Source organism: Hyperolius riggenbachi, chromosome 12 (assembly GCF_040937935.1).
Source record: "Hyperolius riggenbachi isolate aHypRig1 chromosome 12, aHypRig1.pri, whole genome shotgun sequence".
Taxonomy (NCBI): domain Eukaryota; kingdom Metazoa; phylum Chordata; class Amphibia; order Anura; family Hyperoliidae; genus Hyperolius; species Hyperolius riggenbachi.
The window spans coordinates 5,040,433-5,061,343 of NC_090657.1; the positions used below are offsets into that span (position 1 = coordinate 5,040,433).

Sequence of the window (20,911 nt, forward strand, 5' to 3'; positions counted from 1 at the left end):
ACCCCCTGTGTAACCCCCCAGCACAGGACATGTTCCCCCATGTATGACCCCTCCCCCCATCAGTCACCTGCTGAAGCTTGCCCTATATCTCCCTCTCCCCATCCTCATACATGACCCCCTGTGTAACCCCCCAGCACATCAGGACATGTTCCCCCATGTCTGGCTCCTCCCCCCCCCCCCATATCAGTCACCTGCAGCAGCTTGTCCTCTATCTCCCTCTCCCCAGGCTCAGTCCCCATGTGCAGCTATATATAACCCCACAGCACAGGAGCTCTCCCCATCCTCAGTCATCATACATGACCCCCTGTGTAACCCCCCAGCACAGGACATGTTCCCCCATGTCTGGCTCCTCCCCCCCCCCCCCCCCCATCAGTCACCTGCAGCAGCTTGTCCTCTATCTCCCTCTCCCCAGGTATAGCCCCCTGTGTAACCCCACAGCACAGGACATGTTCCCCCATGTATGACCCCTCCCCCCATCAGTCACCTGCAGCAGCTTGTCCTCTATCTCCCTCTCCCCAGGTATGGCCCCCTGTGTTACCCCCCAGCACAGGACATGTTCCCCCATGTATGACCCCTCCCCCATCAGTCACCTGCAGCAGCTTGTCCTCTATCTCCCTCTCCCCAGGCTCAGTCCCCATGTGCAGCTATATATATAACCCCACAGCACAGGAGCTCTCCCCATCCTCAGTCATCATACATGGCCCCCTGTGTAACCCCCCAGCACAGGACATGTTCCCCCATGTCTGGCCCCTCCCCCCCATATCAGTCACCTGCAGCAGCTTGTCCTCTATCTCCCTCTCCCCAGGCTCAGTCCCCATGTGCAGCTATATATATAACCCCACAGCACAGGAGCTCTCCCCATCCTCAGTCATCATACATGACCCCCTGTGTAACCCCCCAGCACATCAGGACATGTTCCCCCATGTCTGGCCCCTCCCCCCATATCAGTCACCTGCAGCAGCTTGTCCTCTATCTCCCTCTCCCCAGGTATAGCCCCCTGTGTAACCCCACAGCACAGGACATGTTCCCCCGTGTATGACCCCTCCCCCCATCAGTCACCTGCAGCAGCTTGTCCTCTATCTCCCTCTCCCCAGGTATAGCCCCCTGTGTAACCCCACAGCACAGGACAGGTTCCCCCATGTCTGGCCCCTCCCCCATATCAGTCACCTGCTGCAGCTTGTCCTCTATCTCCCTCTCCCCAGGTATGGCCCCCTGTGTAACCCCCCAGCACAGGACATGTTCCCCCATGTATGACCCCTCCCCCCATATCAGTCACCTGCAGCAGCTTGTCCTCTATCTCCCTCTCCCCAGGTATGGCCCCCTGTGTTACCCCCCAGCACAGGACATGTTCCCCCATGTATGACCCCTCCCCCCATCAGTCACCTGCAGCAGCTTGTCCTCTATCTCCCTCTCCCCAGGTATAGCCCCCTGTGTAACCCCCCAGCACAGGACAGGTTCCCCCATGTCTGGCCCCTCCCCCATATCAGTCACCTGCAGCAGCTTGTCCTCTATCTCCCTCTCCCCAGGTATGGCCCCCTGTGTAACCCCACAGCACAGGACATGTTCCCCCATGTATGACCCCTCCCCCCATCAGTCACCTGCAGCAGCTTGTCCTCTATCTCCCTCTCCCCAGGTATGGCCCCCTGTGTTACCCCCCAGCACAGGACATGTTCCCCCATGTATGACCCCTCCCCCCATCAGTCACCTGCAGCAGCTTGTCCTCTATCTCCCTCTCCCCAGGTATGGCCCCCTGTGTAACCCCACAGCACAGGACATGTTCCCCCATGTATGACCCCTCCCCCATCAGTCACCTGCAGCAGCTTGTCCTCTATCTCCCTCTCCCCAGGTATGGCCCCCTGTGTAACCCCACAGCACAGGACATGTTCCCCCGTGTATGACCCCTCCCCCCATCAGTCACCTGCTGCAGCTTGTCCTCTATCTCCCTCTCCCCATCCTCATACATGACCCCCTGTGTAACCCCCCAGCACAGGACATGTTCCCCCATGTATGACCCCTCCCCCCATCAGTCACCTGCTGAAGCTTGCCCTATATCTCCCTCTCCCCATCCTCATACATGACCCCCTGTGTAACCCCCCAGCACATCAGGACATGTTCCCCCATGTCTGGCTCCTCCCCCCCCCCCATATCAGTCACCTGCAGCAGCTTGTCCTCTATCTCCCTCTCCCCAGGCTCAGTCCCCATGTGCAGCTATATATAACCCCACAGCACAGGAGCTCTCCCCATCCTCAGTCATCATACATGACCCCCTGTGTAACCCCCCAGCACAGGACATGTTCCCCCATGTCTGGCTCCTCCCCCCCCCCCCCATCAGTCACCTGCAGCAGCTTGTCCTCTATCTCCCTCTCCCCAGGTATGGCCCCCTGTGTTACCCCACAGCACAGGACATGTTCCCCCATGTATGACCCCTCCCCCCATCAGTCACCTGCAGCAGCTTGTCCTCTATCTCCCTCTCCCCAGGTATGGCCCCCTGTGTTACCCCACAGCACAGGACATGTTCCCCCATGTATGACCCCTCCCCCCATCAGTCACCTGCTGCAGCTTGTCCTCTATCTCCCTCTCCCCAGGTATGGCCCCCTGTGTTACCCCACAGCACAGGACATGTTCCCCCATGTATGACCCCTCCCCCCATCAGTCACCTGCAGCAGCTTGTCCTCTATCTCCCTCTCCCCAGGCTCAGTCCCCATGTGCAGCTATATATATAACCCCACAGCACAGGAGCTCTCCCCATCCTCAGTCATCATACATGGCCCCCTGTGTAACCCCCCAGCACAGGACATGTTCCCCCATGTATGACCCCTCCCCCCATCAGTCACCTGCAGCAGCTTGTCCTCTATCTCCCTCTCCCCAGGCTCAGTCCCCATGTGCAGCTATATATATAACCCCACAGCACAGGAGCTCTCCCCATCCTCAGTCATCATACATGACCCCCTGTGTAACCCCCCAGCACATCAGGACATGTTCCCCCATGTCTGGCCCCTCCCCCCATATCAGTCACCTGCAGCAGCTTGTCCTCTATCTCCCTCTTGCGGGCGGAGCTCTCCTCGCTCGGGATCATCCTGCCGCCTCCTCCTGTACCGGCTAATGTTACAGATCACTGCTGCCAAATATTGATACAAACACACAATATGACAGGACCGGAAGTCTCCACCCTTCCTGCACCCATCAGCGCGCCCCACTTCCGCCCAAAGCTCCGCCTCCTCCCCCTCCGCCATCTTTGTTAAGGCAGCGTTCACAGCGCACGGCGGAGTGACACGGCGCATGCGCAGAGCTGCGGGTTGCACTGATGTCGTCAGAGAGAGCAGCGTGCGCCGCGCGCAGCATTATCAGGCAGAGATTGGGGAGTATTACCTGTTATAGGGAGTAACACGGCGCATGCGCAGAGCTGCGGGTTCCCACTGACATCGGAGAGAGCAGCGTGGTGCGCGCGCAGCAGCATCAGGCAGGGAAAGTAACAGGAGGCAGCAGCTGGTCTACAGAGAATACACGTCAGATATTTCAGGTGCCGGAGATATTATTGCCTGATTATTCAGGGACAGCCTCCCCCAGCATGGATACATTTATACACAGCTCACCACTGTCCCTCTTTCTATGGAAATATAGAGATTTCTCTACTAACAAATGTGATTGACTCTAAACTTTATTCCCATCCTTTCCATTGATATATCACTAATTTTCAAATGTTAACATCAAGGAAAATGAGCCAGGATAGGAAGGACCAGTGTGCTGTACTATAAAACAACATATTTTTCTTATGAAATCTTTATGGTATGCATGATTAGGGGTGTGGCAGGGGCGTGGCTTAAGTGTCCCTCTTTCTTATCTCAAAAAGTTGGGAGGTATGTGGATACATTTGCACATTGCTCCTAACTGTCCCTCTTTGCAAACCAGTTCCCACTGTCCCACTTTCTTCCTCATTTGTCCCTCTTTCAAGACTGATGTACAACGTACCTCCCAACTTTTTGAGATGAGAAAGAGGGACACTTAAGCCACGCCCCTGCCACATCCATGACCACGCCCCTGTCACACCCCTGATCACGTCCCCGGCACGCCCCTAATCACGCATACCATAAAGATTTCATAAGAAAAACGTTGTTTTATAATACAAACCACACCGGTCCTTTCTATCCTGGTTCATTTTCCTTCACATTAACATTTTACAATTAGTGATATAGAAAGGGATAATTTGCATATTTAGTAGGTGTGCATTGTGGGTAACCACAAATGTTCATTTATAACTGAATTATTGCAAATTTCCTTCTATTTTAAGAAGGCAATTACACCATATCCATTTAAAGGATTGGAATGAAGTTTAGTGTCACACATTTGTTAGTAGAGAAATATATATATTTACATAGAAAGAGGGACAAAGTCCTGAAAGAGGGACAGATAAGGAGGACAGGGGGACAGGGCTCCCAAAGAGGGACAGTCCCTCTGAAAAAGGGACAGTTGGGAGCTATGTGTATAGATCATCATCGTAAATACATTTTTTTCTCCTGAAAAATGTGCAATGACTGCTCCATGCCGATTGGCGTGAAGTGCTAGGGGCGGAGATTGCAAGAGATCGCGCACGCCGATGTGTCCGCATGAATGACAGAGCTCCACTCCGCCATCATCCTCCGAGATAGCAGACTGTTAGACGGCAAAACCTCCGTCTATTTACCATGTACAGCGCTGCGATCTACGGCAGCGCTATACGAGGGACAGCCATGTGACACGGCTGTCCCCCTGGGAGGCACTATAGCGATCTGCTGTCATAGGCTGAATCCTATGACAGCCGATCACGCTGATTGGCTGGCGGGGGGGAGGGAGGGAGGGGGGATTACATAAATAAAAAAAGTAACGTTATATATTTAAAAATACAATAAATATTAATTAAAAATAAATAAACATCCTGGGACAGATGATTGCCCACCAATAGAAAGCTCTGTTGGTGGGCAGAAAAGGGGGGAATCACTTCTGTGCTGTGTTGTGCAGCCCTGCAGCTTGGCCTTAAAGCTGCAGTGGCCCATTTTGTAAAAAATAGCCTGGTCATGGGGGAGTTTAACACCACGGTCCTTAAGAGGTTAAAGAGAGCCCAAGGTGGACTAAAAAAATTAAAAAAAGCAGGTTACCTGATCCGCAGGGCTGAGCGGATCAGGTAGCTGCAAAAAACGCCGCTCCCGTGGGCCACAATGGCCCACTTTCACTTGCCTGACCTCTGGGTCATGACGCTGTGCTGAGAGACTGTGTGTCTCATAGGGTGCAGGGAGGCGGGGGAGCGGCAGGAGGCGTGGCCAGGGAGAGAGAGCTGCCCAATAGCAGCTCAGGAAACCCTGCAGGAACGCCCCTGGCGGGTGTTTTAAACAGGGAATTACTCTCTCTTGTGTTTACCTCCAAGTTAGCGACAAATCTTGTTGCTAAACTCGGGGGCTAAAGCGCGGCGGTGGTGGGGGGGGGGGGGGGAGAGAGCAGCGGTGGGGAGACACAGAGCCATGTCGTTAGGCAGAGAACGTGCCTCTGTGTCCCATCTGCCCGCGTACGTTAAAAAAGGGCGCCGGGAAAAAAGGGCGCAGGGTTTTAAACAATAATCATGAATAACGTTTAAAAAAAATTTGTGCTATATTTCATTTAAAAATAATGTTTTATAAAGTTATAAATCATTAAATAATGTGTATGAAATCGGCAATTTTAAAAACGTTAATCTTCCCTGTTTAAAAAGTGAAATTTATAATAACGTTTTATAAAACATTAATAAGAATTTTACTAAAGCTACACCTAACCCTACTCTCACACAGAACCCTCCCTGTACCTATCCCTAACCCCTAGACCCCCCTGTTGGTGCCTAAACCTAAGACCCCCCTGTTGGTGCCTAAACCTAAGACCCCCCTGTTGGTGCCTAAACCTAAGACCCCCCTGGTGGTGCCTAAACCTAAGACCCCCCTGGTGGTGCCTAAACCTAAGACCCCCCTGTTGGTGCCTAAACCTAAGACCCCCCTGTTGGTGCCTAAACCTAAGACCCCCCTGTTGGTGCCTAAACCTAAGACCCTGTTGGTGCCTAAACCTAAGACCCCCCTGTTGGTGCCTAAACCTAAGACCTCCCTGTTAGTGCCTAAACCTAAGACCCCCCTGTTGGTGCCTAATCCTAAGACCCCCCTGTTGGTGCCTAACCCTAAGACCCCCCTGGTGGTGCCTAAACCTAAGACCCCCCTGGTGGTGCCTAAACCTAAGACCCCCCTGTGATAAGCATTAATAACGTTTTTAAAAAAATATGGTGCAGTTTTTCGTTTAAAAATGTTTTTAAAAAATTTGTACGGTTTTTCGTTTAAAAGTAATGTTTTAAAAAATATTGTACTGTTTTCGTTTAAAAATAATGTTTAAAAATTTATAAATCATTAAATAATGGGTAATCATGAGAAGCAGTAATAAAACATTAAGTCTCCGGGCGCCGCTTTTAAAACGTTATTTTTCTCCGGCGCCCTTTTTTCCTGTTGGGCGCCCATTAAACGATATTTATTATGGGAGTGAATGGCGGCGCCCGATTTGTCCACTAGCCTCCTGCGCCCAAATTTCCTGCTTCCCTGCTTCCCATCTGCCCCCCGAAGATCCACCTCGGGTTCTCTTTAATGTACCAAAGATCAACTTTGAGCTAAAATCGATACTTACCCAGGGCTTCCTCCTGCTGCATAAACACGTCTGTGTCCCTCGCTGTCCTCCCGCGGTCTGCGATTCAGCCACAATCAGCCCTAGTAACAGGCTCAGTCGGGTCCAGTCTGGGTCTTCTGCGCATGCACGGACCTACTGCACATGTGCAGAAGACCTAGACTGACATCACTGAGCCAGTTACCGGGGCTGATCGCGGCTGAACGGCAGACCGTGGGTGGACAGCGAGGGACTCACACTTGTTTATGGGGCCAGAGTAAGCCCCAGGTAAGTATCGATTTTTGCAAGAAGTTGATTTCTGGTTTCCTTTAAACAATGTGCTTAAAATAAACCAAAGATCTTCTAACGTAAAGATTTGATAGTAACCCGGGGCTTCCTCCCGCTCCATAAACACGTCCCTCGCTGTCCTCCCACGGTGTGCCGCTCAGCCACGATCAGCCCCAGTAATAGGCTCAGTCATGTCCAGGGGCGGTAGATAGCCCCGGGAAAGTATCAAATTTTTAGGTAAGAAGATCGTTGGTACTGTAAGGCTTGACAGGATATATCCACAATCAGTCCCTATGCCCCAATCTAATGCCATGACTCTGAGCCGGGCCCACGGTCTTCACCTATAGACAAGCCCCCGCATGAACAGGACACTTTATTGGTCTCCTGACTACGGTTACCCCCAGGTCTTAACGTGCAAGGCATACAGACTGAAGTAGAGTGAACAATAACCCCCCAGAACCCCACCGAGGCAAGTATCAACAGACCAAAAGTTCACAAGTATCAAACTGTAGCAATATCTTAGTGATGAGGATGAGGCCCACAATGGTGACAGGCAGCAGTGTGTCAGAGGATCCAGGTGACAGGCAAGGGTCAGTCCAGGCAGCAAGCAAGAGTGCCCAGGTAACAAGCAAGGATCTGTCCAGGCAGCAGACAAGAGTATTCAGGTCAGTGCTGGGCCGAAATTACGCATTAGCGTAATTACGCATCGTAATTCACTACAAATGCACCGTAAGCGTTACGTGTAAGGTTACGGTATTACGCGTAATTAATTACGCGTAGACCGTAGGGTTACGTTTTACGCGTAACAAATTACGCGTAAGACAGTAAACTCCCATTGAAATTACACAGTCTGCCGTAATCGCGTAATATTACGCTCCCGTATAATATAAAAAAGCCGCCGACTTTAAGGGTTAATAGCAAAGCCTCCTTAAGTGCTAAGAGCCTCAAATTTGGAGAATATATTAAGGAGATCAGAAGGAATAAGAGGAAAAAAAATTTTTTCAAAAAGACCTTATAGTTTTTGAGAAAATCGATGTTAAAGTTTCAAAGGAAAAATATATACATTTAAAAACCCGCCGACTTTAACGGTTAATAGCAAAGCCTGCTTAGAATTTAGGAACACCAAATTCACAGGGTATATTAAGGGGATCAGTGGGAATAAGAGGAAAAAAAATTTTTTTCAAAAAGACCATATAGTTTTTGAGAAAATCGATTTTTAAGTTTCAAGGGCGAAAATGTCTTTTAAATGCGGAAAATGTCAGGTTTTTTTGCACAGGTAACAATAGTGTTTTATTTTCATAGATTCCCCCAAGTGGGAAGAGTTTTACTTACTTCGTTCTGAGTGTGGGAAATATAAATAAAAAACGACGTGGGGTCCCCCCTCCCAGACCTCTTTAACCCCTTGTCCCCCATGCAGACTGGGATAGCCAGAATGCGGAGCACCGGCCGCGTGGGGCTCCGCACCCTGACTATACCAGCCCGCATGGTCCATGGATTGGGGGGGCTCGGAAGGGGAGGGGCAGCCAAGCTTTCCCCTCCCCCTCCGAGCCCTTGTCCAATCCAAGGACAAGGGGCTCTTCTCCACCTCCGATGGGCGGTGGAGGTGGAGGCCGCGATTTCCTGGGGAGGGGTTCATGGTGGCATCTGGGAGTCCCCTTTAAAAAGGGGTCCCCCAGATGCCCACCCCCCTCCCAGGAGAAATGAGTATAGAGGTACTTGTAGTACCCTTTACCCATTTCCTTTAAGAGTTAAAAGTAAATAAACACACAAACACACAGAAAAAGTATTTTAATTGAACAAAAAACATAACCACGAAAAAAGTCCTTTAATATTCTTAATTAACCATTAATACTTACCTGTCCCTTTAAAAGCCAGTTCCCACGCAATATCCTCGGAAATATACTAATCAGTTACAATGTAACAAAGTTATTACAATGTAACAACTTTGTTACATTGTAACTACGCCGCACCCGACGTCACTCACCGCCGCCGCCGCCACCGCGTCTGTGCTGCAGGACCCGACAGAGCTCTGAGCTATAGCTCAGAGCTCTCTAAGCATCTTTGTATTTGGGCTCCAAGGAGCCCCATTGGTCCTTAGCAGACTAATGGGGTTCCTTCTGATTTGAAGGAACCCCATTGGTCTGCTAAGGACCAATGGGGCTCCTTGGAGCCCAAATACAAAGATGCTTTCGAGAGCTCTGAGCTAATATAGCTCAGAGCTCTGTCGGGTGAAGGGACGCTAAGTCCCCGCCGGCTCCGCTGCCCTCCCCGCCTCTCCCACATGTCACCTATATACATGCTGGCACCCATGGGTGCCAGCATGTATATGAGTGACAGGTGTGGGCGGAGTGGACGGCGGGAGCCGGCGGGGACTAGCGTGTATGCGGCGGCCGGCGGGTGAGCGGCGAGTGACGTCGGGTGCGGTGGTGTTACAAAGTAACAAAGTTGTTACATTGTAATAACTTTGTTACATTGTAACTGATTAGTATATTTCCGAGGATATTGCGTGGGAACTGGCTTTTAAAGGGACAGGTAAGTATTAATGGTTAATTAAGAATATTAAAGGACTTTTTTCGTGGTTATGTTTTTTGTTCAATTAAAATACTTTTTCTATGTGTTTGTGTGTTTATTTACTTTTAACTCTTAAAGGAAATGGGTAAGGGGTACTACAAGTACCTCTATACTCATTTCTCCTGGGAGGGGGGTGGGCACCTGGGGGACCCCTTTTTAAAGGGGACTCCCAGATGCCACCATGAACCCCCCCCCCAGGAAATCGCGGCCTCCACCTCCACCGCCCATCGGAGGTGGAGAAGAGCCCCTTGTCCTTGGATTGGACAAGGGCTCGGAGGGGGAGGGGAAAGCTTGGCTGCCCCTCCCCTTCCGAGACCCCCCAATCCATGGACCATGCGGGCTGGTATAGTCAGGGTGCGGAGCCCCACGCGGCCGGTGCTCCGCATTCTGGCTATCCCAGCCTGCATGGGGGACAAGGGGTTAAATAGGTCTGGGAGGGGGGACCTCACGTCGTTTTTTTTTTTAATATTTCCCACACTCAGAACGAAGTAAGTAAAACTCTTCCCGTTGGGGGAATCTATGAAAATAAAACACTATTGTTACCTGTGCAAAAAAAAACTGACATTTTCCGCATTTAAAAGACATTTTCGCCCTTGAAACTTAAAAATCGATTTTCTCAAAAACCATAAGGTCTTTTTGAAAAAAAATTTTTTCCTCTTATTCCTTCTGATCTCCTTAATATATTCTCCAAATTTGAGGCTCTTAGCACTTAAGGGGGCTTTGCTATTAACCCTTAAAGTCGGCGGCTACCTAACATTGATCCATGCGTCAACTTTTCCGCTTGGCAGCATGACCTTACGCATTAATTGCTAGTAGGATTTTACGTGTAAGCCTATAACGTAACAAACTGAATTACGGTATACTTACGTGTAATTGCGTAAGTGCTATGCGTAATTATAGACATGTACCGAAATTGAATGTCTATGCCGTAAGCGTAATTTCGTAATGCGTAATAGTGTAAAATTACGCGTAATGATCCGTAAGCGTAGCTTTCTCCATTACGACCAGCACTGATTCAGGTAATAAGCAAAGGTCGGTCCAGGCAGCGGGCAAGAGTATCCAGGTAACAAGCAAAGGTCGGTCCAGGCAGCGGGCAAGAGTATCCAGGTAACAAGCAAAGGTCGGTCCAGGCAGCGGGCAAGAGTATCCAGGTAACAAGCAAAGGTCGGTCCAGGCAGCAGACAAGAATAGTCAATAACAAGCCAAGGGTCAATTCCAGATAACAGCAGTATAGTAAGAGTGCGCATCCAGCAACTAGCCACAGCTGTGCTATCACGGGCGATGTCTGGGAGCACTCACAACGTTTAACCTCCCTGGCGGTAAGCCCGTGCTGAGCACGGGCTATGCCGCCGGGAGGCACCGCTCAGGCCCCGCTGGGCCGATTTGCATAATTTTTTTTTGCTGCACGCAGCTAGCAGTCTCAGCCGATAGACATCCAATCAAACAACAGTTCACCCTGCGCTTCAGCGTGCAGCTCACGGAGTCGCACTGACGGCATCCGGACTGTACTGCGCAGGTGCAGAACTACTGCACAGAACTAGTGTGCCTGCGCAGTACAGTCCGGATGACGTCAGTATGACTCCGTGAACCGCACGCTAGAGCACAGAAGACCTCTTGCACCGGAGGGGACCCCGGGCCACCGGTGGGGAGCGGAGCTGCAGCGAGGGCATAGGGTGGCTGGCAGGGGCTGGAGGAAGTCCCAGGTAAGTAGATTTTTTAATTTTAATCATCTCTGTCCCGCTTTCTTTTGGGGGAAAAAAGTTGGGAGGTATGCATTTACAGTCAAGTCTTATGCCAGGTACACGCGTTAAGATTTTCTGGCATATTTACTGCCAGATCGATTATTTCCAGCAAGTCCAATCTGATTTCTGATAGATTTTCCGTTCACTTCTATGGAAAATCGATCAGAAATCAAATCGCTGAAAATAATTCATCTGGCAGTAAATCTGCCAAATAATCTTAATGTGTGTGCCAAGCATAAAAGGTGGCCATACATTTCTCAACTTGTCAGCCGATCGACCGTGTGATTTGAGTTATTATTGAATTGGATGCCACCAAGTGCATGCCTGATTGACAAAGTGACACATTTCAGGCTAAAATTGGTTGCAAGTATTGGACATGCTGCAAGGTTTCGTTCTGTCACGGTGGATTGGATGCACGGTGGTAAAGGCACGCGACATTGGGACGAGTGACAGATACAACCCCGAGGCTGTTCCCTCCAGTGTAGAAATGTACCTGTGTGCAATTATTATAGATGACCCGTCATTCTGAATCCGCCGCTCATTAGCAGTATACACGACGGATGGGCACCGCGACACAGGACAGGTCATCTATAATAAACGCACACACTGGGGGTACATTTGTGCGGCGGAGATGTCATGCTGAAATTGATTGGGAATTGTCCTGCGGTGTGTGGGCAGCTGACAGATCTCCCTCTAATCAGATTGGAGCAGAGAGAGATGTGTCTCTTGGTGGAATCTGCCCATCATTGCCTGATGTATGGCTGCAGTAACTAGCTATTTATTCATGCAGTAATTGCAACACGGAGGAACAGATACATTTCAGAATTCCACATCTGTTTATTCTTTGGTTCTATAGTGGGCGGAGCTTTACATAGGACACAACATGATCTACTGCTCTCCTGAAATAGTCAATGAGGTGCTGGATTCTGTCTCGCATACAAAATGGGCAACGCAGCAAGTGTGAACAACAAGAATATTCTGCAGAAGGGGGAGCATCGGGGGAGGAGAGGGCCCCTCACAGTCGGTGATCGAGACTGTTCAATAAATGTTACATCTTAACAAGCAGTTTGGCTGCGACTTAGGCTAGGGTTTAGATTTTGTCCCTGTAACGATTGTGGAACTTTCTCCGTGATCAGCGCACAACGCGTGCGCTGACACGGCGGAAATCCTCCACAAGCGTATATTTGAAGGCACCCAGCAAAAGGTGCTGCGCACCTGTAGAGGGAAATTCCTGTCGGCAGATGGCGCTGGGGAGAGCAGAGGAACCAATCCTCTGTACCTCCACAAATGCCAGACAGGAATTGTACGAAGCGCAGAACGCAATCGCAAGAGAGGCGATTGCGAATGAGATTGAGCAAAGGGACAGGTTGTATGTGTGTGCGCCAATCCAGTCGCCACCCCGCGACCGCGCACACACACAACAGCAGATATGAAATAGGAACGCGATCGCAAGAGGTGCGATCGCCAGACGTGGCACAAGGCAGATCAGAATAGAATACGAGAGTAGCAAAGGCACAGCAAATAATACAATAAGGAGATACGGAAAATAACAAACGCTAGCTAACCGCGAACACCGCACTCATTCGCAACAGTGCACGCGGTTATGCGCGATCTCCACGTGATAAGCACAATAGAGACAAGCATGCCTAACTAACCATTAACAGACAAACATGAAACAGAGGACGCGAGCGCTTGCTTAACGGTTACCTCACCGAGCCTCCAGCAAGCGTAGCAGACAAGACAGACACACGAAAACAGGGACAAGCGAGAGATAGGATCCACAGCACTAGCGAAAAGTGGCTAGCGCAATCCAGGTACAGAGTAGCAGAACAGAAGGATCCCCAGCGCTAGCGAAAAGTGGCTAGCGCGATCCCAGAAGACAGAACAGAAGGATCCCCAGCGCTAGCGAAAAGTAGCTAGCGCGATCCCAGAAGACAGAACAGAAGGATCCCCAGCGCTCGCACAAAGTAGCTAGCGCGATCCCAGGAGACAGAACAGAAGGATCCCCAGCGCTCGCACAAAGTAGCTAGCGCGATCCCAGGAGACAGAACAGAAGGATCCCCAGCGCTAGCACAAAGTAGCTAGCGCGATCCCAGAAGACAGAACAGAAGAGATAGCTGGTAGCAACCGCTGCACCAGCTATACTCCAAGAACAGAGATCAGAACCATTTCCTGTCGACCACCTTTGGGACAGGACAATGGCAACAGGCAAGACAAGACAGAACAGGCAATACAGATAATACAACCTGACTGGGCTAGAAGGGGAGCCTAAAGCAACCCCCAGGAATTAACTATACTAGATAGCAATGGCTGACACTCCAGCAGTGTCCATCAGGAACAGACCATGGAAGGGAAATGACCAGCAAAGCCTTCTGGGAAACATAAAGCTCTTATAGCGCCAGTCATCAAAGAAGGCAGGTAGGGGATTTGCATAACGAATGTATGCAAATTCCCCAGCAAGAGAACAGACCAGAAACTTGCAATGGACAGACAGGTCTCTGTTCCAGAGACCTGCAGCCCACAGACTAGAGGAATGGACAAACAGCTGTCTGCCTGTGCAGCCAGCTGAGCGGATCATCACAGTCCCCTTTCCTGGTAGAGTTTGGCACACCTGGTGTAAGGCTATAGTGGTGTGTTATAGAACTATAAAGGCAACAACAGCCACCAGAGGGCGCTCCCACATCACACTAGCAACAATGCATGGATGCCTGAACATTAATAGCTGAAAGACTAGAAAGTAGTGTAAAAATACATATACATTCACATTGAATAATGATGCATTATAGTTGGGAATAAACCATTTCAATAAATAATGGATTGATTCATACTTTCTATTGCTATATTAAGAGCATTGGGGGTTGAAGTCTCTGGCTATGAAATCCAGTCCGTCTCTTCTTCTATATATCTGCTGTATTTATCTGAGTCCATACTGTGGTTCTGGCACATTCTCTGTGTGTATTTCTCTTATGGAATGGCTGCTTTGTTTGGCCTACATGTTGTGGGTTACAGGCGTATTTTAGGCGTGCGTTAAAAAAGGAGCACGAGAAAATGTGGGCACCGAATATTCATAAAATGTATCAATATTCTACATTTTAAAAGTGTAAGTTTCCATAGTACAAAATTGGTAAATAATACGGATAATATACTACAACTTAACCTAACACTATTCTCACACAGAATTCTCCCTCTACCGATGTCTAACCTTAACCGTTCCCTCCCACGCCTAACCCTTAAACACCCCCACACATACTTAACCTTCCCTCCCCCCCTTAAATACAGCTTAACCATTTATGCCGCCTGGACGTGATCCTCGCGTACATGGAGCTGCTGCTGTGTGCTTCAGTGCACGCGATCACACGCTCCCGTGCCACCCCCCGGTAGCCCGGAGATCAATGAATGGGAACATGGTTCCCATTCATTGATCTAAGTCCCCGGCAGAAAAACTGACGGTTTCTCATCAGAGGCCAGTCCTGTTTATTTCCCCCACTTAAAATTACCCAAATAAAAATTTTAATGAAAAAAAAATTTACAATTAAAAAAAAGAAATAGTTTCCTAAGGGTCCGAACTTTTTAAATATGCATGTGAAAAGGGTATATTATGAATATTTTTTTAAATTATAAGCTTGTAAATAGTGATGGACGCAACACTGAAAAAAATGCACCTTTATTTCCAAAATAAATATTGGCGCCATACATTGTGATAGGGCCAAAATGTAAACGGTGTAATAACCGAGACAAATGGGCAAATAAAATACATAGGTTTTAATTATGGAGGCATGTATTATTTTAAAGCTATAGTGGCCGAAAGCTGAGAAATAATTAATTTTTTTAACCTTTTCGGGACCACGTGCATTCGATTCTACGCCGCACTTGTGGCTGTTCTAGCCTGATGCGGCGTAGAATCTACGCCGGCCCGCAATTTCCGCTCCTGACGCGTATGGCTGCTGATCACGTGATCACTACGATCACCGTCCGATCGTAGTGATCAGTTTGACAGCTGCAGCGGCAGGGGGGAAAAGAAGAGGATCCACTTACCTCCCTGCCGTTCCCGCGACGATCGGCACCCCCCTCCGCTCTGGCCGGCATCTCCGCTCCGTCTGACGTCAGCGCCGGGTCCCGGCTTGATGACGTCATCAAGCCGCGACCCGGAACTGATCGTCAGACGGAGCGGAGATGCCGGCCGGAGAAGAGGGTCCCGTGTGGCTCATCGCTGGAGCCTGGAAGGTAAGTGAAGGCTGCTGGCAGAAGGGGGGGCCCAGGCCACCATGGAGGGTCACAAATCTAGGCAGCCACAGACAGGATCCGGCCGCCTGACCCCCCCCAAACGTGCGCACCCCCCCTCCCGGGCAAAATGCCTGGTCCTTAAGGGGGGGTAGGTGGCTGGTCCCGAAAAGGTTAATGAATGTACCACCCAAAGACAGCCTAATTGGTGGCGGAAAAAACAAGAAATAGATCAATTCATTGTGATAATTAGTGATAAAGTTATTGGCGAATGAATGGGAGATGAAAATTACTCTGTTGCATAAGGTGAAAAATCCCGTGGGCTGAAATGGTTAAACCCCCCACCTAACCTAGGGGAACTGAAGAGAGAGGTATATGGAGGCTGCCATGTTTATTTCCTTTTAAGCAATACCAGTTTCCTGGCAGCCCTGCTAATCCTCTGCCTCTAATACTATTAGCCATAGCCCCTGAACAAGCATGCAGCAGATCAGGTGTTTCAGACTTTAAAGTCAGATCTGACAAGACTAGCTGCATGCTTGTTTCTAGTGTTATTCAGATACTACTGCAGGGAAATAGACCAGCAGGGCTGCCAGGCAACTGGTATTGATTAAAAGGAAATAAATATGGCAGCCTCTGTATACCTCTTACTTCAGTTCCCCTTTAACCACCCCCATGCCTAACTCTTACAAACACCCCCCACATGCCTAAACTTTAACCTTCCCCTTCCTCCCCATGTGTGCTTAACCTTAACCGAACCCCGCCGCCAATCCGCTGCAATTACAATAATGTTGGGCACCGCCATAGGCGCTAATATACATTGCACCATTTATAATGGCACTTATGGTGGCACCCAAGTTTCTTCCAGTAGCGGATGCATTATATAGCACATGAATGACATAGTCACTGTTGCAGTTCAAGCTTTGAGGTATAGGCCATGTTTTATTATTTGCTGTTGAGGTGAACAGGGGCTCCGCATTGTTCTGAGGAGTGGATCATTGAGGAGAATGTGCCATTTTTTTTGTATAATGTTTCTGCATTCTTTTTGCTGGCCGGAATAGTTTAAAGGGTAACTAATTTATAAATTACAGTTTGCTTTAAACCTAATAAGTTGCCAGGATATATAAAATCATGCATAATAAAGTGTGATTCTGCATGTCATAACCCCTCATCCCATTCCCTGCTCCCAGCCCACACCTCTTTAAGTTGATCCTGTTATTATTATTATACTATTTATATAGCGCTGACATATTATGCAGTGCTGTACAGAGTATACTGTCTTGTCACTAGCTGTCCCGCAGAGGCAGAGGCGTAGCTAGGGGTTTTCAGCACCCGCACAGCGCTGCACCCAGGACATATGCAGGAACAGATCTAGACCAATTTGCGCCTGGGGCAAGGTCAGGTTTTGTGCCTAAACTGCCATTCCCCATCCAAATTTTTCCGCCTTTTTAAGAATTCAACAAACTGCGCCTGGGGCAAGATACCCGCTTGCCCCCCCCCCCCCCCTCGAGATCCATCCCTGGACATATGCCCTTCCTTCCCATCCATAGCTAATCCTCTGCTCAGAGGGGCTCACAATCTAATCCCTACCATAGTCATATGTCTATGTATGTATCGTGTAGTGTATGTATCGTAGTCTAGGGCCAATTTTAGAGGGAAGCTAATTTACTTATCTGTATGTTTTTGGGATGTGGGAGGAAACCAGAGTGCCTGGAGGAAACCCAAGTAGACACGGGGAGAACATACAAACTAACCACTACGCCGCCGTGCTGATATCAGTTTCTTACTAGGACGTAGGCATTCTTTTTGTGTAATGCTGGGAATAGATGGTTTGTACCACTCAATCCAGCCATTAGATGGCTCGATTGATAATTTCTGACATGTCTGATCACCCGCCGGATCGATTCCGCGCTCGATACCACGGGCGGGACAATGGAGAAAGATAAGGAAAAACGAGCAGAAGATTAGAGAAGTGGGCGGCATACTGTCTATTCCCAGCATAAGATTTGCTGCTTTCTTCTAGAGGTTGGGAAAACATTTTATGTAAAAACAAGTCAATATTTTTAATTGAGTTTCAAAATGAGGTTGTTGTGCTCTTCTTTCTTGTCCATACAGCACATTTATCAGCCCTGCTCTGTGATGCTCCCTTTCCTAGATAACCATTGCAGTATGGATTTTTAAAGAAGGTTTTTGTGGACACATTTTGTGTGTTTTCATCAATATAGATTGTCAATTACAGAAAGTAAAGGTGCCCATACATATAGAGACTATCTGATTTCATAATTATTATCTAATCGGTGCCGCTGGGTGCATGCCCGATCCACAATGCAACCAATTCCCCCCCCCCCCCCCCCCCCCCCATCCCCAGTGCACTATATCTTGCCTGTCCGTGTCCGCCGCTGGCTCCAGGCTGGCTCCGGGCTCTGTCCTCCATCCATGCATGCGCCCCACATAGCTGCCGGCATCACACAGGTTACTCCGGAGCCAGCAGCGGACACAGACAGGTATAGTGCACTCGGCACGGGGGGGGCACTTTGAAAATTGGGGGGCAGCGTCGGGCTGGCAAGGCGGCGGAGATGACATCACAAGGCCGATTCCGGATCAATTTCATCATGAAATTGAATGGGAATCGGCCTGTGGTGTATGAGCAGCTGACACATCTCTCTATGATCAGATTCAATTAGATAGAGCAGGGGCATAACAATAAGGGATGCAGCCCCTACACCCGCGGGAGGGCCCAGGTCCCCTCTAGGGCCCGCTCAGGGCTGTTTGGGGGGATAGGAGGGGTCGCAGCATGAGGGTAAAGCATTGGACATCGGCGGGGAGGGGGGGACAGTCCCCCCCTCACCTCGGGCTCTCCTCTCTGCACTCCCCTCCTGCATCAATAATCAGCAGCTGGCAGCGGGCAGCAGCGGTAGATACACTTACATCCACACGCTGGAGGCTCTGATCTCTAAGTGTGTGACGCTACTTCCTGTTTAAACAGGAAGTAGCATGAGGCACTTAGAGATGGACCTCTGCGGTGGATGGAGGTATGTGTATCTGCCGCTGCCCGCTGCCAGCCTCTGATCATTGATGCAGGAGGGGAGCGCAGAGAAGAGAGCCCGAGGTGAGGGGGGGACTGTCCCCCCTCCCTGCCGATGTCCAATGCTTTACCCTCATGCTGCGACCCCTCCTATCCCCCCAAACGGCCCTGAACGGGCTGGTGGGGTTTCGATCCAAAATTTTGCAGGGGGGCTCATGGATTTCTACTTATGCACCTGAGAGAGAGATTTGTCTCTTGGTCGAATCTGCCCATCATCGCTAGATGTATAGCTACCTTAAATTGTGGACTGGTGAATGACTGAGGTAAATGTCACTCCAAACTCATTGTCATTTAAATAGTGGATGTCATGGAGGGAGTGTTTGGGGTGTTTCCAGTTGCATATATCATCAATGTACTGCTTGTGTAGGACCAGGTTAGCACTATGTGGGTTATATGGGGGCCATATTAAGTGCATTTTAGCCCAGTGTTTCTCAACACTTTTAAATACTGTACCCTTTTATGAAGGACTAACAGACCCAAGTCCGTTTGGAAACGCGCTGTAGGGTCTGGGATTCCCGCAGCCGCCCGCCGCATATACTGCGCTCCAGCCACACACCCGCTCACACACCCCGCTCAGCTCCCTGGCCCCGTCCTCCTGTCTCTGTGAGGCTGGGTCGAAAAAAGCACGGACCAGCTACACAGAGACAGCACACGCAGGGACACGGGGGTTTTATTACGAAGGATGGGATAACACTGTACTGTGAGTAGAATAATCTTGTGTACCCCTTAAAGAGACACTGAAGCGAAAAAAAAATATGATATAGTGAATTGGTTGTGTACTATGAATAATTACTAGAAGTTTAGCAGCAAAGAATATATTCTCATTTTTTTTTTCAGGTATATAGTGTTTTTTCTAACATTGCATCATTCTATAATATGTGCAGATTACACAACACTCAGCATTCAAAATGAGTCTTTCAGAGCAGTCTGTGAACTAATGACCTCTCCTCTGCCAGAGGAAAAGTAAATAGTCCAAAAACACTTGAGATAATAAAAGTCAGATAACAGCCCCAGTGGCGTAGCTTAGGAGCTGTGGGCCCCAATGCAAGTTTTACATGGGCCCCCCCCCAAGCACTCTATTCATAACAATTGATACGGCGCACCAAAACCTGCCAATGGCAACTACAGTGTCAGAGGTGCAAGAAGGGGATGGGGAACAGCTTGTTACTGATTACCCCCAAGCACTCTATACATAGCAATCCCTGCCAATGGCAACTACAGTGTCAGAGGTGCAAGAAGGGGATGGGGAGCAGCTTGTTACTGATTACCCCCCAAGCACTCTATACATAGCAATCCCTGCCAATGGCAACTACAGTGTCAGAGGTGCAAGAAGGGGATGGGGAACAGTTTGTTAATGATTACCACTATTCAAAGTATCTATAGAAGTGATTATTATGAGCACAGGACCAATAGAGAGCTAATACTGCAGTTCAGGGAGGGCCCTACGGGGCCCCTCTGGCCCAAGGGCCCCGATGCGGTCGCAACCTCTGCACCCCCTATTGCTACGCCCCTGAACAGCCCTCTCCACAACTTTGAAAGTGCAGAGCTTAATTGCTTTTTTGCATAGAGATAACAACTGGAGTTTCTTAACTCTTCCTGTACTGGAAACAATTACACTGATGTATCTGATCTTAATGTTTTATTTCTTAGCTGTGCTACACATACAAATCATAATATCATCATTTTTTTTCGCTTCAGTGTCTCTTTAACAGACTTATATTTGCTAGGAGTACACAATATTTGTGTTTCATTGATTTTCAAACATTCATTTATGCAATTAACTAACCATGAAAATTTCACCGTGAAATTGATGGGAAATCAGCCTGCAATGTATGGGCAGCCGACAGATCTCTCTCTAATCAGATTCGATCAGAGATCTGCCCATCATCGCTAGATGTATGGCTGCCTTTACTTTGTACAGCGCCACAGAATTTGTTGGCACTTTATAAATCAATAACAAGGTGTGAAAATACCCCATCTGTACACACAGAGAGGAATTCTAATTGATCAGGATTGAGTTCATTCACTGAGATCATTGCTTTTTCCTTTGTACACACTGAGATTAGATTGGATTGAAACTAGGTGCTGCCTCTTGTTCCCCATTCAGATTAACAATTCACTGTGAAATGAAACTCCAATCAGGAAGCAAGCAGGTGTATATGGGAGCGTTCAGGTTACATTGCCATCATGTCACTTTGTGTTATTAGTCTGGTGAAGCCTTCACACCCATTCAATGCATCTCTTGTCAGTGTGCTGAGAGCTGCCTTACTACTCAGAGATTTACCACTCGGCCACACAGAAGGAGATGAGTGAAGACAACACTGAGAGATCAGTAGCTAGGTGTGGGGATATTAGCCATTAGAAAGGC

General features: G+C 49.0%; 1 protein-coding gene across 9 annotated transcripts in view; it reads right to left on the reverse strand.

Annotated features, from left to right (window-relative positions):
• The window catches only part of EXOC7 (exocyst complex component 7), a 152,599-nt gene extending 149,405 nt beyond the window's left edge, over window positions 1–3,194 (reverse strand). For 5 of the 9 annotated variants that reach the window (XM_068263603.1, XM_068263602.1, XM_068263598.1 and 2 more), the window contains exon 1: window positions 3,017–3,193. In XM_068263603.1, coding sequence (XP_068119704.1) covers window positions 3,017–3,076 — 60 coding nt within the window. In that variant the 5' untranslated portion in view covers window positions 3,077–3,193. Of the gene's footprint in view, window positions 1–3,016 lie in introns of all 9 variants that reach the window. The other 4 variants (XM_068263601.1, XM_068263597.1, XM_068263604.1 and 1 more) reach the window with 1 other exon arrangement.
• Between the last annotated feature and the right edge of the window lie 17,717 nt (window positions 3,195–20,911).